Source organism: Astyanax mexicanus, chromosome 24, assembly GCF_023375975.1.
Source record: "Astyanax mexicanus isolate ESR-SI-001 chromosome 24, AstMex3_surface, whole genome shotgun sequence".
In the NCBI taxonomy this organism is placed as follows: domain Eukaryota; kingdom Metazoa; phylum Chordata; class Actinopteri; order Characiformes; family Acestrorhamphidae; genus Astyanax; species Astyanax mexicanus.
The window spans coordinates 1,357,669-1,373,972 of record NC_064431.1 but is presented as its reverse complement, the minus strand read 5'-3'; the positions used below and the strand labels follow the sequence as shown (position 1 = coordinate 1,373,972).

The 16,304-nt window shown below is 39.0% G+C and overlaps 1 protein-coding gene across 9 annotated transcripts in view; it reads right to left on the bottom strand.

The window, feature by feature from the left end:
• dock3 (dedicator of cytokinesis 3) overlaps positions 1-16,304 on the bottom strand; it is a 204,581-nt gene that overhangs the window by 33,842 nt on the left and 154,435 nt on the right. For 6 of the 9 annotated variants that reach the window (XM_049471870.1, XM_022682201.2, XM_022682202.2 and 3 more), the window contains 12 exons: positions 12,322-12,446; positions 11,935-12,097; positions 10,894-11,000; positions 9,482-9,653; positions 9,259-9,356; positions 9,089-9,172; positions 7,238-7,338; positions 6,404-6,485; positions 4,580-4,750; positions 3,182-3,274; positions 1,492-1,684; positions 113-240 (listed from right to left, as the gene is read on the bottom strand). In XM_049471870.1, the coding sequence (XP_049327827.1) occupies positions 113-240; positions 1,492-1,684; positions 3,182-3,274; positions 4,580-4,750; positions 6,404-6,485; positions 7,238-7,338; positions 9,089-9,172; positions 9,259-9,356; positions 9,482-9,653; positions 10,894-11,000; positions 11,935-12,097; positions 12,322-12,446 (1,517 nt within the window). The remainder of the gene's footprint in view (positions 1-112; positions 241-1,491; positions 1,685-3,181; positions 3,275-4,579; positions 4,751-6,403; positions 6,486-7,237; positions 7,339-9,088; positions 9,173-9,258; positions 9,357-9,481; positions 9,654-10,893; positions 11,001-11,934; positions 12,098-12,321; positions 12,447-16,304) is intronic. The other 3 variants (XM_022682205.2, XM_022682206.2, XM_022682207.2) reach the window with 1 other exon arrangement.

The window sequence follows — 16,304 nt, the reverse complement described above, 5'->3', positions numbered from 1 at the left end:
TCATGAATGTTTGACATGATTTAAAAAGCTGGAAAATAAAATAGAAGTTTTGCTGAACATGAATCAGAATATGCATGTATTAATCAGATGTATCTGTGGATGTGTGTTTTACCAGTGAGCTGCTTTTGATGATGGAGAAGATGCTGCTGAGGATGCCGGAGCAGATGAGCAGCTCTTTCTGCTGCCGCAGGTGAAGGTGGATGTGGTGCAGAACGACAGGTAGAAGTATCCTCCTCGACTCTGAAGCAGAACAACCACATAAAACACACAACGTCACTCACAGAGAACCAAGCTGAAGACAGATGCTGGAAACATTTCCATCATTTCTAAATCCTAAGTGTAGATAAAGAGACCCCTGTTAAACCTGAGACAAAATATTATTCTATATATTTTATTTATTGAGGAAAATTATCTAATATTACATATTTGTGGAGTGAAATTAGACTCAGGTGTTTTCAAAATCAATAGGATGACAACAATCAGGTGTGAGTGGGCGGAGCCTGGTTTATTTAAAGAACAGGGATCTATCAAAGTCTGTAGAAAAGCCTGAAGGCTATTGGAGGAATGTTTTGTGAACAGATGAAAGCAAAATAGAACTTTTAGTATAAATGAAAGCTTTATGTTTGGAGAAAGAAAAACACTGCATTCCATCATAAGAAACTTTTCCCATCTGTGAAACATGGTGGTGGTAGTATGTATAATGGTTTGAGCCATCGTTTGGTGCATATTTGCTGTAAACCATGAATTCTGGATTACAGCAGATAAGAATGCTCACAAACTGGATCTCAAGGAAAGGGGGAGCATTCAGCAGGACAATGACCCTAAGTACACAAGTCGTTCTAACCAAAAAAAGCAAAGGTTCACATACTTTTACCCTCACAAATATGTAAAATTTTATCATTTTCCGCAATGTACAAGTATTATAATTTTGTCTTGTTTGTTTAACTGGGTTCTCTTTATCTACTTTTAGGACTGATCATGTTTTAGATCATATTTATGCAGACAAAACGTAGAACATTTTAAAGGGTTTACAGACTTTCAAGCACCACTGTATAAGTGAATGAAGCCCAATAAATGTTCATAATTTTATTTGGAAATTATAAAATCTACTCATTTAGGTGGTAGGGCTTTTTTCCGTTTTAATTTTAGTGTTTTCATTTTATTTTGTTCTTTGTCCTTTAAAAAAAATACAGTATTTTTCATTTATTTTATACGGTCTGATATACTCCCCTCTGAATGAAGAAAGAGCAAGCTCAGTTAGTGCATAATGCTAATACTGCTCCAGCAGTGCTAGCTGGGGTCATCAGCAGGCTACAGGTAGATAATACCTTTCTTAATACCCGACTGGTAGAATTCATACATAAGGAGCTCTGATGATCTTTTGGGAAAATTTAAGAATTTTAATTGCTCCTTATAGTCCAAAAAATACAGTACCAGAAACACATCTGTCATTATGACAACCAACCAACCGACTAACTGAGGAAGTCATACCTGGAAACGAGAACAACCTGCTGTCTACTGTCCGAGCGATGGACTGCAGCTTCACCACATCCATGGACTGGCCTATGTGGACGGTACTGGGCATGCTCCCCAACGTTCCCCTCACAAACTCCGCCACCTCCTGCACCGTGAACATCTGCAGGAGCTCGTCAAAGATGGCCGGGAAGGAGTTGAGCAGAGCAGCCTGGAGAGAGCAAACAACGAAGGAGAACATAAGCTTAGCAAATCATCTTAAGTATCCCTTACATCGAGGAACTGACAGACCAGACAGCAAGCAGAGATCATCCACAGAGCTACAGGCAGCAGTGTGACGGGTTTTTGGATTTAAGTTGTAGTTGTGAAAGTTTCTATGGTCCGGATCAGTTGATGAAGTGGTTATTTGTAGCGTTTCTCTCTTTGCTTGGTTTGTTTTCACACAGGCATAAAGATAAACGCACCAAAATGCGCATCAATAAACTACGCGAGCACATCAGAGTCTCCTCTGATTGGTCAGAGCTGTCTGTCACGGGAGCAAGAAACGGTAAACGTAGTGAGAAGATTCTGTGTTTCAGCTCGTATATCTGTATATCTGTGCAGTGTGAAGCTGCTTTAACACAGAACGCTAAAAATTGCCACTGCGCTTTTTAAAACAGTGTTTTCAATGGACATGCAGCACAGATGTACACGTAGTAAACATGGAGTCAGTCGGCTGCGAGCAGTGAACGCAGCAAATACCGCGCTCTAAGTGTGTAAACAGCTCAGCAGAGACAGCATTTGTTCATAGCTGTGGTAAATAATTAGCGTTATCTGCCTAATATAGTTAGTATTATGATAAGTACAGTAGTTTGATTGATTATTGTTTCTGGTTAAGACAGTATTTTATCCTACGGAGAATCTCAGAGACAATCAGTGAACTACAGTGTTCACTAGCTTATTTCTCTAGTGCAGAATCTGTAATGAACTGATGGTGAACTGTTGGTTGATAGAGCAGATCTTGTGGTGTTCCACAGGGTTTTACTGTAGGACCAATGAAACTTTAATAATGTTAATAAAGATAAAACTGTAGTTCTGATAATGAAGGACTGAAGTGTAAAAACTAAACACTAATTAATGTAATGTTGGATAGAAAATTACAGATACAGGAAAAACTTTGTAGATTTCAGTACTTTAAGAACCACTGATCTACATAAACAAAAATGTCTACTTTCAAGTGGAAAGAGATTATTGTTTTGAGTTATTTGACTGTAAGTATTTAAATAACTAATGCTGCTGCTCTTCACGCTGATGAAGACTCTGAAGGCTTTCTATCTGGCCTGCCATACCTCTGGATCAGGACCCACTCCTGGTAGTAGAGTAGTAATAATCATTAATCGGTATTAAGGAGGAACCACACAGCTTGTGAGAGTGAGAGGATAAAAACAGGAAGTGAGATGGCTGTGAGGAGTTGGACATCTTGCACACAGCAGTCAATAAAACAAAACCAACACCAATCAACAAACAAGCAGATCAATCGCTTTTGAAAGGGTTTGAGGGAAAAGAGGAGGAGGAGGAGGAGCTGGCCAATGTTGGCACTGGCCAATCAGTGAGCTCCTGGGTGTTTGGGCCAGGTCTTTGACGGGGTTGACAGGGCTGAGTGATGGTTCGGGGGATGCTGGTGTGTCCGTAGCGTTTCCAGGGCAACACTCCAAACTCCAGTACTTACTGATAGAGGGGACGGCCGCGGAGCGGTACAGCTCAACGGCTGCGTACAGGAGGCCGGGGCCGTGGAGGCTTGTCCGAGATTAGGCTGAGGGCCCTGGGGTTTTTCCACAGGGGGGTAAAGAGTGAAGAATCCAGAGGGGGGGGGACAGGAAGTCATAGTCAAAAGGTATAAAAAGAAGGGCCAAATCAAAGAAAAGTCGTAAACGAGATGGATTTCCAAAAGAAGTACAGTATTATAAGATAAATTATTTATTCAAAAGTAGTTAGTCCTTCTTGCACTATTTTTATTCACTATACCATTTGGGAAACACAGTATTAAAAAAAACTTAAGGTAGAGGTGTCCAAACTTTTTTTGTTGGGGCCAGAAAGAAAATTATCAGGCCACAGACTCAATAAAATAAATAAAATAAATTAAGACTGTAATAAAACAAATAATGAAAATATGACACTTATAATAATATATTTTCTTGATTACCATCATTTACAAACCATTTTACTTGAGTTTCTATCTTTATTTATCTTTGACAGTGTTGTGTAAACTAAGATTTTTCAAATTGATTCCCTCTGAACTAATTTTCTGCATCGGCTCGTTTTCCGCGCTACAACTGAGCACTCTCGACGGTATTAGTCTCTTTGGACCGTTTCTGACACCTAGCATTCAAACTTTGAATCCCACATTATAAGGACCTGCTTATTGGGGGCCAACATTTATTTTATTTCTAAAATACCTCCCGGGCCACTCTAAAAAAGGAAATGGGCCGCAAATGGCCCGTGGGTCGTAGTTTAGACACCCCTGACTTACGGAATCAGAAAGGAAGAGTACTAAGTTCATAAGGTACAATGTCTCTGCCAAGTAGATGGACTAAGATATTTCACAAAAGAATGAAAAAATAATTAAAAAATAAACATTTGAATTAAAATACAGTAAAAGACGACATTTTCTTTGTAATTATTAGCCTTAAAAATTTATTCCTTGATAGTTCTTGTTTGAAAATAAACAAGGCAAATTTTGTCTCATTTAGTCCAGTTTTCATTGTAAAAAAAAAAAAGTAGGTCACCAGCAATTATTTTTTTATGTCAGTTTTTTTATTTTTAGCATGTTTTACAAAATATATATTTTTCTAAAGACTTCTTTCTAGACTTTTGACTCTTTCAATCTAATTCAAAGAAAATATCTTAAAATTTTATCTTATCTTTCTTTCTAACTCCTATCTTTTTCTCTCCCCTATCTTTTCCAAATAAGTGAAACCATTAATAACATAACACTATAATAAATAATTGTTTTAGTCACTATTTGTAACTGAGGTTAACTTTTAATTTTCAGTGATTATGGATTGGAGGTTGTATTAGCAGTGCTAGCTGTAGCTTCTCGGGGAAATCTGATAATCTGATATCTGACCTGGGTGAAGATGAGCGTCTCTGAGTTACGGCTGTCCAGGCTCAGGACGAAGCGGATGGACTGGAAGAGCTCCTGAATGCTGGTCCGAAACTGGTCCTCCTCCATTCCACAGGTGGCGCGAGAGTACAGGATCCGAGACTGCACGATGAACTTAAACAGGTACTCCAGAGCCTGCATGAAGAACACTTAAAAATCAGCTTCTGAAGAAGATCTGACAGATTATTCATCATGTTTTAGAATAAGGGGAGCATGTCTAAGTGCGTGTTCACACATATATAGTAGTTTGGTCTGGTCTGAATCTGTTTTTAACAAGTTTAAAAACGTTCCATTGGTTTTGTTGGGTTTGGGTTGGTGTGGTTTTGGTTGATTTGAGTCAGCATGTGTTCACACATATGGTAGTTTTGTTCGTGTCTGAATTCGTTTTGAACAAGTTTGGAAATCCAGAGATTTTCCATTGTTTTTGTTGGGGTTTGGTTTAGGTTGGGTTGTGTTTGATTAAGTTTGGATTGGTGCGGTGTGGTTTGGGTTTGTGATGTTTGGTTGGGGTTGCGTTGGTCTGGTTTGATTTAGGTTGATTTCGATTTTGTGTGTCTTAGTTGGTTTGAGTTAGTATTTATTCACACAGTAGTTTTGCTCTTGTCTGAATTAGTTTTGAACAAATTTGGAAACTTGGAGCTTTTCCATTGGCTTTGTTGGGGTTTGGTTCGGTTAATTTAGTTTGATATAGGTTGTTTTGGTTGGTCTGGGTTAGTATGTGTTCACACATAGTAGTTTCGGGAGCTTTTCTATCGATCTTTTGGGGGGGTTGGTGGAGTTTTATTTAATTTGTGTTGATGTGGTTCTAGTTGGTTTGATTTAGGTTGGGTTTGATTTAGGTTGTTTTGGGTTGGTGTGATTTTGGTTGGTTTGGGTAGGGTTGGGTTGGTTTGGAATGGTCTGGATTTAATTCAGGTTAAATTGGGTTGGGTTGTGTAGGTGTGGGTTGGGTTGGTTTGGATTTGATTTATGTTTGTGTGGGTTGGTTTGGGTTGAGGTGGTTCGGCGTGGTCTAAAATGGTCTGGATTTGATTAAGGTTAGATTGGGTTGGGTTGGGTAGTGTTGCTTTGGTTGTGTTGAGTTGGTGTGGTTTATGTTAATCAGAAACAACATCAGTCTATAGCTGTAGTTATGTATGGATTTCAGCATAAACTGCTAATTGAGTATTCTGCAGGTGTAGTTTAAATGGATTGAGGTGGAGGAGTCTGCCTTCACATGTGTTGGAGGAGGCATGCACTAGCCTTCAATGTTTTAGTGTTAGGAGCATTACTACTGATAGGGTGAGTGAGGGGGATCATTGGCCTTTCTAAAATAATTCCAAAAAAAAAAATGATACACATTATAAAAGATTTTGCATGTTTTGCAGGTAAAAATCTCAAGTCTTTTTTAATAAACATCTATTTCACCCAATCTACAGTTTCTTTCTCGCAGTAATAAAACTGAACAAGTGTGGAGTTCACAGTTTTTGTAGAGACTGACTTTGTTAAAAACATGAATCTAAATGAAATATTCATACAGGTCGTCTCTGAACTGAATCATAGCTTGACCGGGACTCATGAATATCTCATGCAGCTGATCTTCCACGCGAGCTACGTCTCATGAATGTGAGCACTTGTGTGTTGTCTTGTATGTGATTTGCATATTGGGTTATAAATGATGACTAAAAAATACAGATATACAACAACTTCCTATCCAAACAGACAGGCTGCATAATTAAAATGACATGAGACGAGGCACATTTTAAAAATATAACAGAACGAGCTGTAAACTGAATACTGATATCTTACCCTCATTGCTTCCTGAATGTGGTCTTGTCGGACCACCTCTGCTGATCGGTCCATGTACCATTTCAGACATCGTATCAGCTCCCTGTGGGCACAGTGCAAACACACCAATCTTAGCGACATTAGGCTAAGCTAGTGGACAGCTGAATCGTAATGAGCTATGGCTAGTTTCGCTTTTTTATTGGAAGACTGCAGAGATTTGCCGATTAGCCATTTAAAATTACTCCAAAAGGGCATGGATAACTCATCCAGGAGGTCCAAAAGAACCCAGAACAACATTGAACTGCTTGACATTACACCACTAAATATTGAGGATTTCTATTTAAGCATTACATAATAAAGCTTTCATGTTTGATAAGGAATATTACTACTGAAAATTATAATTTGTCTAGTTTTAATGTCTATTTTCAAACAGTGGGTTGATTCCTGTTACTGATCTGGAATTATTATACATTATTAAGTGGATTAGAGAGAAATGAACAGGCAGGTTCTCCAAGTGTCCTGTAGGAGATTTTACAGCCCTCAAATTTTTACAGTGTAAATAAGTATAATAAAGTTATTTTACTGGATAAAAAAGGGTTTTGTATCACCTACACTTGTTCAATTCAATAATTAAAAAGAGACCACATTTCCAATTTAAGTCATACTGAAAGTTAAACATGGTGGTGGTAGTATGATGGTCTGTGGATGCTCTGCTGCTGTAATTGATTAAACCATGAAGTTCTACCAGAAAATCCTGAAGGAAAATGCCCGTCGCCCATCAGTTTATGACCTTAAGCTCAGTATACTTGGGTTCTGCAGCAGGACAATGACTAACCCAAATGCAAGAAGACTCACTTGTAGGCCAGGGCTCCAGCAAAATGCTTCTGGATGTAAGTGTCCATTACTGGGCGGAAGTGGTAGTACTTGCTGTCTCGGAGCAGGTTGATGATAAAAACCTGTTTAGAAGCAGAAAGACAAATTAAAAATAAGTTTAAAGTGGTGCAAGATTAAAGATTAAAGCTGAAGGCAGATTTGAGATTTGAGCATCAGTGCAACTGCAATCTTATCTTACTATATCACTGAGATTATTAAGCACAAAGTTTAAAAAATATAAAAATATTGTATTTTGCAACTAATATATATATATATATATATATATTAGTCCAGCTTCTCTGTGATGGGGAGATTAAATAAGCTTTTATTTTATTTCTCTGTTCCACCTTAAGAGTTGCACCATTTAAGGTGGAACAAGAAAGTTAGCAAGCTAGCTAGCTATGTTTTTAATGCTTATAAAGAAAAATGGCCATAAAACATTAAAACTACACATTAAACAATGGTAATATAGAGGTTATTGTCATTTTTAACAAGAAAAATACACAAACTTGTGGATTTCTTTGGTTGCTTGTGTTCCATTGTCTTGCCAGTGATTTTTACTGTTTTTATTTTTAGTGTTCCTCTAAGAAAATCTCTTTGGAGGTTCATATAACCCTAACCCTTCCCCTAACCTTTGAAAATAGGATTAGACCTATATTTTCCTTTCGATGGAAATTCCCCCTTCAGAGTACTGTTAAAGTACAGATTAGGCTTTATACCCATCTGGTAAACTACAAACTACAAACTACAACTAAAAGCTGTTTGTTTTAGCTAAAACTGTTTTCTTGGCCAAAACCGACACAATTTTAATTTAATTCTGTATCAGTAATATTTACGAGACTTAATAATTCCCGTTTAATCTTCAGTAGCTCTAGTTCCCGAGGCTGTGATATTATTACAGTAACAGTAGCAGGGTTATACAGTGATATCACAGACATGTTTAGGGTAGAAATCACCAAAACTGCTCCAGTCTTTATATCCAGGTCTGAAAAGCTAAAGACTCCCCAGAGAGGACGAGTGCAGGCAGCTGTGAACTAATAATGGCTGGCTTTCTGCCAGCTGAGACCTACTCTCTCTCGCGCTCTCTCTCCCTTTCTCCCCGTCTTTCGCTTTCTCAGTTTCTCGCTCTCTCTCTCACACTCACTCTATTGCAAGCTATCCCTCCATCTTCCTCTCTCTCGCTCCATCTCTCATTTTCCCTCTCTCTCACTCCATTTCTCTTGCTCTCCCTCTCTTGCTTTCTCAATTTCTCGCTGTTTCTCTCACTTTCTTCCTCTCTCTCGCTCCATCTCACTTTCTCCCTCTCTCTCTCTCTCTCTCACTTTTCCCCTCTCTTTCGCTCCATCTCTCGCATTCTCCCTCTCTCTCGCTCCATATCTTTTGCTCTCCCTCTCTTTCGCTCTCTCTTGCTTTCTCAATTTCTCACTGTTTCTCTCTCACTCTCTTTCTGACTCTATTGCAAACTCTCTCTCTCATTCACTCTTTCTCTATCGCGAACTATCTCTCTCTCTCTCGCTTTCTATCTCTCTCACTCCTCCATTTTCTCACTTGCTCTTTCTCTCTCTTTTGCTCTCAATTTCTCGCTGTCTCTCTCACACACTTATTCACTCTCTCTCTCTCACTTGCTCTCTCTTTGTCTCTGTCTCTCTCGCTCTATCTCTCTCAAACACATGTAACCAGTGGACTGCAGATAAAGATTAGTAATACAGTGCCTTTAAAACCATGCATAAATAACCCTAAAATGTCTATATTCAATATTATATATTAAGATAAATGTTTATATTATTACAGGTACTTGGTAGAGATAATGGTCTCCTTTAAAATGTCTCTTACCAAAGACTGGAATACCAGCGGCCCGTATTTGTCCGTATTGTCATCAAGGATGGAGAAAAGTGTGTCTAGAATGTCCTGAAGAAACTGAAATGAAAGGAAAATGTGATGTTAATATTTAATTTAAACACTGCACTGCATTACTGTTTACAGTCCACATTAACAGAGCTTACTTTTACAATCTCCTCTCCGCTGACGTGCCGCAATCGACCCAGGATGTCCATAACCCGGTCAGGATGAGCTTTCCACTTCAGCAGAGCCAGCAGGTCGACTGAGAACAGAGGAGGAAAGCATTAAACAGCTGTAAACATATTACGAGTTATGCCTGAGGAACGTATAATTTACGATGGAGCGCCGCAGCGCTGAGTATCACAGTATAAAGCGTTTATAAACTACCGTTCTGGGTCAGCTTGGTGGAGGAGAGCTGGGTGGAGATCCACAGGGTTTCCTTGGTGCTGCGCTGGAAGATGAGGCTGGACGGGATGTTGGGGCAGCCGTTATAGTCGTCTTTACAGCACGGCAGGCCCAGGTACAGCGCATGATTACTGAACGTAGTGTTCTCATCACACTGGAACACACACACACACACAATTAACACAATTATTTGTTGATAACAAATGCTAAAAACCACTGAATACCACTAACAACCCGATAAAATACAGCTAAAAACAACAGAATTTTTGCATTTTTTTTTACATTTACAGAATTTTGCTGACGCTCTTTTCCAGAGCGACTTACAAGGTTATTCCTATTACAGAGGAAGGGCCAGTGTAGTATTAGGAGTCTAGCCCAAGGACTTTTATTGGAATTGAACCCCCACGGTAGCTCATTGGCAGGCAGTGGTGTTATCCACTGCACCACACGAAACCACACCAACAACTTGATAAAACAGCTAAAAAAACATAATACCATATACAACCCACTAAAACAGCTACAAAACACAGAATACCATATACAACCTGATAAAACACAGCTAAAACCCACTAAACACAGATACCAACCCGCTAGCACATGCTAAAAACACTAAATGCCACTAACAACTTCCAACTAAACACAGCAAAGCCTGTTAACATAGCTAAAATCAGCTAAACACAGCCAACAACCTTGAAACACATGCTAAAAAATACTGAATACCATTAACAACCCTATAAAATAGATAAAAACATTAAACACAGCTAACACATGTTAATACATGCTTTAAAAACACTGAATACCTTTAACAGCTAAAATCCCACTAAACACAGTTAAAACCAACTAAACACAGCCAACAACTGAACAACCTGCTAACACATGCCAAAAACTACTGAACACCACTAACAACCCAATGAAACACTGTTAAAACCTATTGAACACAGCAAAAACCCAATAAACAAAGCTAACAACCATTAAAACACAGCTAAAACTTACTAAACACGGCTAACAACTTGATAAAACGCAGCTAAAAACCTGTTAACACAGCTATAACCAGCTAAACACGGCCAACAACCTTCAAACACATGCTAAAAAACACTGAATACCACTAACAACCCACTAAAACAAAGCTAAAATACAACTACACACAGCAAACAACCAGCTACCATATGATAAATACTAAATAGAACCAACATCCTGATAAAACACAGCTAAAACATTGACTGCCACTAGCAACTCGATAAAACAGCTAAAAACGAATAAACACAGCCATAAACATGCTAAAAAACACTGAATACCACAGACAATCTGATAAAACTCAGCTAAAACCCACCTAACACAGCCAACAACCTGCTAACACAAGGTATAAAAACACAACTTTATGAGGTTTCTCAGACCTTGTACACATAAAGTTCGTGACTCTCGTCGGAAAGCGTTGTTCCGTCTTCTCTCATCAGCGGAGTGAACGCAAACCCAAACAGCTTCTTCTCACCTTTATCTTTCGCTGTAGAAACATCAGAAATAAAAAATATCAATATGAGTGTAAAAGACCGTTAACGTTACAGCAGTGCAATTATTAAAAACACCTGAGAGAGTTTTCTGCCCCGCCCACTGATCTAAAGACACGCCCACTCGTCCACAGACACGCCCACTCCTCTACACACCGCATAATTCAAGATTTAAAACAGAAGATTTAAGTTAAAATACAATAAAATATAAATATACTCGTTTAAATATATTTTTAGTCTGCGTGTATACAGTTTCAATGTGCTATATGCAGTATTATTTTTATGTGAACTTGTGTATTTCTCTTGTAGTTTATTTGTATTTATTTTGTTTTTTGTTTTATCTCACAATTGAAAAAATCTAAAGGTGCTTTATATAAAGATTATTACTGAGCAATAAATATTATTATTGAGATGTAGATTTATAGAGACTAATATTACAGAATTAGCCTATAAATGTCCACTTTACCTATTATTATTATTATTATTATTATTATTATTATATATTTTTTTTTCCCATTTCTATTTTTTCCTATTTTCTCCCCAATTTACAAAAACAATTACCCAACCCACTATCACTAGTGATGCCACAACACCAAAATTCTGCTTCTTTACTTTGCGTTCTTCTGTTATCCCGCTCAGGATGAATGGGGAATCCTCCCATATTTAAATAATCATTGAGCAGATTGTAATTTATAAAGATTTCAGTTTTTTGTGCGCATGCATGCTTTCACTCCAGTTTATAGTGTCTACACAGTTTATAAAGAGATTTATACATAAAATCCCTGATCTGATCTTGGTTTAACTCAGATACTCTAGCAGTATTGAGTAAAACACACATTAATACAGAGTTAAGTCAGCTGAAAGATGTTCTGCAGTACTGTAAACAGAAATATAAACGCTGGATGTGATGAGTGGTGGATGAGATCTTACTGGAGCAGTGTCTGAACTCTAAGCGCAGGTGAGAGCCTCGGAAGCGGTCGATGGGAATGGGCAGTTTGATCACTTCGCTCCAGCGAGGGCTGTTATTGTGGTAGAGGACGTAGGAGCGATGCTCAGTGATATGAGGCTCTCCTGACCCCAGGCTGATGCAGTCCTACAGTACAGCCAAGAACAAATATCAACACTTTTCTTATAAAACTGAGAGCTGCCACCTTAAATATCCAATAAATTAAAAAAGATTTGATGTACAGTATGCTCATGCTACTTTCTATTGCTTCATGTTGCTTTAATTTGGATTGGCTCACAAAATACACAAACTTCCACTGTAAAAGTTGAAATAAATAAAGTCGAGAGCCATGTAACGTCTGGAAGACTTACTTTAAGGATCTCTCCGTCAGCGTAGAGCACGTACACAGTGATCTCGATGTTCTTCTGCACACTCTTCCCTCCTCTCTCGAAGTCGCCTCGCTCCAAGGTGAGATACAGGTCGTTGCGGATGTCGCCTGAATAACCCCAAAAAAATCAAATCCAACAAAAATCACGCGACTAGTGGAACAAAAATACATTTGAACAGAACAAAGAGAGCACTTCAGTTTCTGAATCAGTTTCTCTGATTGTGCTATTTATAGGTTTATGTTTTAGTAAAATGAACATTGTTGTTTTATTCTATAAACTACAGACAACATTTCTCCCAAATTACAAATAAAAATATTCTCATTTAGAGCATTTATTTACAGAAAATGAGAAATGACTGAAATAACAAAAAGATGCAGAGCTTTCAGACCTCAAATAATACAAAGAAAACAAGTTCATATTCATAAAGTTTTAAGAGTTCAGAAATCAATATTTAGTGGAATAACCCTAATTTTTCTATGGTGTTGCTAAATGCTCTCAGGTGGTTGCTATGGTATTTCAGGGTGAATGCTATTGCACTGCATTGCTTGATGGTTGTTCAGTGGTTACTATAAAGTTGCTAAGTGGTTCCTGGGTAGTTGCTACGGTACCCAGATTGGCTGAAGTGGTGTTGCAAGGTGTTTGTTATGAAAGTACATGTGACTGCTATGTTTTGTGTATTTCGCTATGTGTTGCTAAATGGCTCTCAGGTGGGTGCTATGGCATTGCTAGGTGGTTGTTTTAATGTTGCTATTTGGTTGTCAAGTGCTTGCTATGGTATTCCAGAGTGAAAACGGTTACTAAGTGGTCCCTAGCTTGTTGCTATGGTATTCAGGTTGGCTGATGTGGTGTTCCTAAGTATTTGTTATGGTAGTCCATAAAGCTAAAAGGCTGTCAGGCGGTTGCTATGGTATTCCAGGGTGATTGCTGTGGCATTGCTAAGTGGGGGGCTGCTGTGGTGCATAGCTGCAAAGCAATGAGCAACCACAGTACAATGAAACTGAAAAAATCACTATAATTATAATTCTGCACATTTCTAGGATTATATTCTCACCAATATAATCCAACCAAAAATCCACATTATCCACATTAAACATCCTCAGCTCAGCTTCCTCAGCTCTAGTAGTGAAAGTAGTGAAACTCTGGCTTGAATTAAGTCCTGCTACTTCTATTTTTCTCTAAAGACTAAAGTAAATATTGTTCCTGAGCTCAGTGCTAGCAGAGCGGCGGTAATTACTCAGGGTGGTGTGACAGCGAGGGGAGCTCGGTGGTGTGGAGACTGGGGGTGGATGGGTGAAGCGCTCGGTAGAAATCGATAGTGGAGAACGTCACTAGAGGAATGAGGGTGTGATTTGCATGGTGTTTACACACAGGACTGCAGGAGGAGCTGGAGGAGGAGAAGGTTTGTGCTACGTTGAGATGAATTGTAACAGGCTTTTGCTCACATATGAAAGTCAGTCACTCCTAGTAGTGATACGAGGAACTCAGTCAAGTCATATGTGCAGAACATCCTGTTGCACAGGATGTGTTGCTGCCTCACGTGGCAGAAAAGCACAAAACACTAAGGGCTGTGCATCGCACAGCTTGATTTAGGCCTTGTCAGTATATCTTCGCTATCATAACCACGGGAAAAGTACACCATGTGTGGCTCAAAATGCTCAAAAGGCATCATGGTGGGGGTGGTTCATTTTTGGCATAACGTGAAATAAACCAATCAGAGTGTAATTTTTAAAAAAATTCCCTTTAAGAGCCAGGTGCGCTCTGAGTTGGCAGATTGTTATATTAACGGTGCAGCGTTTCTGCACTTCTCAGCAGAGGAAACTCACTTAAGGAAACAGCAATGTTATTTTATTAAGTATTCTGTTTATTGTTGATGCAAAAGTTGAGTTTGTGCACTAAGCTTGGGCCCTACATGTTGCTAAGATGTTGCTAAGGTTGCTATGATATCCCAGGTGGTTGCTATGGTGCTGCTAAATGTAGGTAAACAAAGATTAAACAAGTGAGCCATTAGTAGGGCTGTATATATTGGCAAAAACTTGGCAATAGTGGTTATAACTTAATATGTTGCGATATTGTAGGCAAGGAAATATATATGTTAAAAATGTAGTACAAAGATTACTTATCTTCGATTACTAATCTAATTAGAACAGTGCAATCTGAGGGACAAATACAACACTGCTCTCTAGTGGGCAGGGTTTAAAACACAACACTAAATTAACCACTTCTGACACCAGTCTTTACATATTTACTAATAATATAATTAAATAAAATCAATATTGCATTTTTTTTTATTATTTATCTCAAACTATCCTTCTACTCAGCTGTATATTTCCTCCACCCAAGAGGTGATTAGGGAAAAGAGCGCCATCTACCCACCCATAGAGAGCAAGGCCAATTGTGCTCTCTCGGGGCTCCAACAGCTGATGGCAAGCTGCATGACCAGGATTCAAACCAGTGATCTCACAATCATGAGAGCAGCACCTTCGATATTGCATTTTTGAGACTCGATACAGTATCAGCAAATATAATATTACAATACTTTTTATATTTTCTTACAGCCCATCTTTAAGCAACCCCACATTTCTCATTCCTAGACCTCAACCACACAACAATCTGGCCAAATATCTTATTTAACATAATGCAAAATGGCTCAACCCGCCCATGATGATCTTCAAAAGCCACTGTTTTTCAGCCAATCAGAGTGCACCACCTGTTGTTGTGTCTGCAGACAACATGCCAATCACAACAGAGGCAACAGAAACACAGAGTCAAGCAGCCAAACAGCCGAAACACTAACAGTTTGAAGCTGCAGTAAAAATGCGATTTAACAACAGTATGTTTCCACCAAACAGCGCCCTGATGTTTCGTTTATATACCGCACCTCGTTTCCCGTCAAACGAGGAGCTCACTTTTCTTGTGATAATCCTGATAAACATGAAAGAAAGCAGCACTTCAAAGTGGCTTACAAACACTCGGAGGGGGACCCAGAGAGGAGCATGGGAAATATCGGAATCAGACGGTGATGGAAAATGGAGCAAACTGGACCAGAGCTGCTTTTAGAAACGCCGGCACACTGTGACGTCTGAATAAACCTCCGTCCATTTGTCTGCTCCACTGACAGCATCCCACAGTTCCAGACCCTGATAAAAACGTTATCTGGCAGCAGCAGACTGGCTCCCAGAGCGCGTTGCGTTGGGTTGGATTGGGCCCGGTCCTGAGTGGCTCTGTAATGGGCTACCGCACACTGCATTAGACTCTCCCCTCCATCGGTTTGGTCCTATCCAGGTCCATCAAATCCATATAAAGCTCTTTATTCAGACAGCTCAGCCACAGGCTCGACCCTGCCAAACAATTCCCGTGCAGCCAACCACAAACAGACAGCCTGTAAAAGTTCCTAGCGGGAGGAGGATCGTAAATCCTGTCTACTGGCCAAAACCTGACACGATACAGGAGCTAAAATTCAGTATATCTCGATATATTGCGAGATATTACCTGAAGCATGGCGATATTTATTGTGAAATATATTAGATTAGAAGAGTGGGCACTAATCACAAGGAGTGAAACACTCATCTCTAATCAAGTGGGCGGGGTTTAAACACTAAACACTAAATATAAACACTAACGCCAAACTTTATCAAGAGTTAAACTGATTATTCAAACCCAATACAATACATCTGCTACAGCTGTAGAAAATTGGCTAAACAACTGCTAACTAAGCATTATTAAGCATTATACCACAGTTAGTTCCAACCCTGCAATGTTATTGGCTGAGAATCGCATTACGAGTGCCATTATCAGCCGGTAATGTACTGTAACCGAAGCTCTCCATGTATTACTCCGCCTCATACAGGTAACCTAGCAACGATGCAGCGCTTACAAACCAAACAGCAACAGTGCAGCTACAAACAGAACAGCAATGGAACGATTTTAACTGGCGGAGTGTATTATTGCTTATTTTTTTATTTATA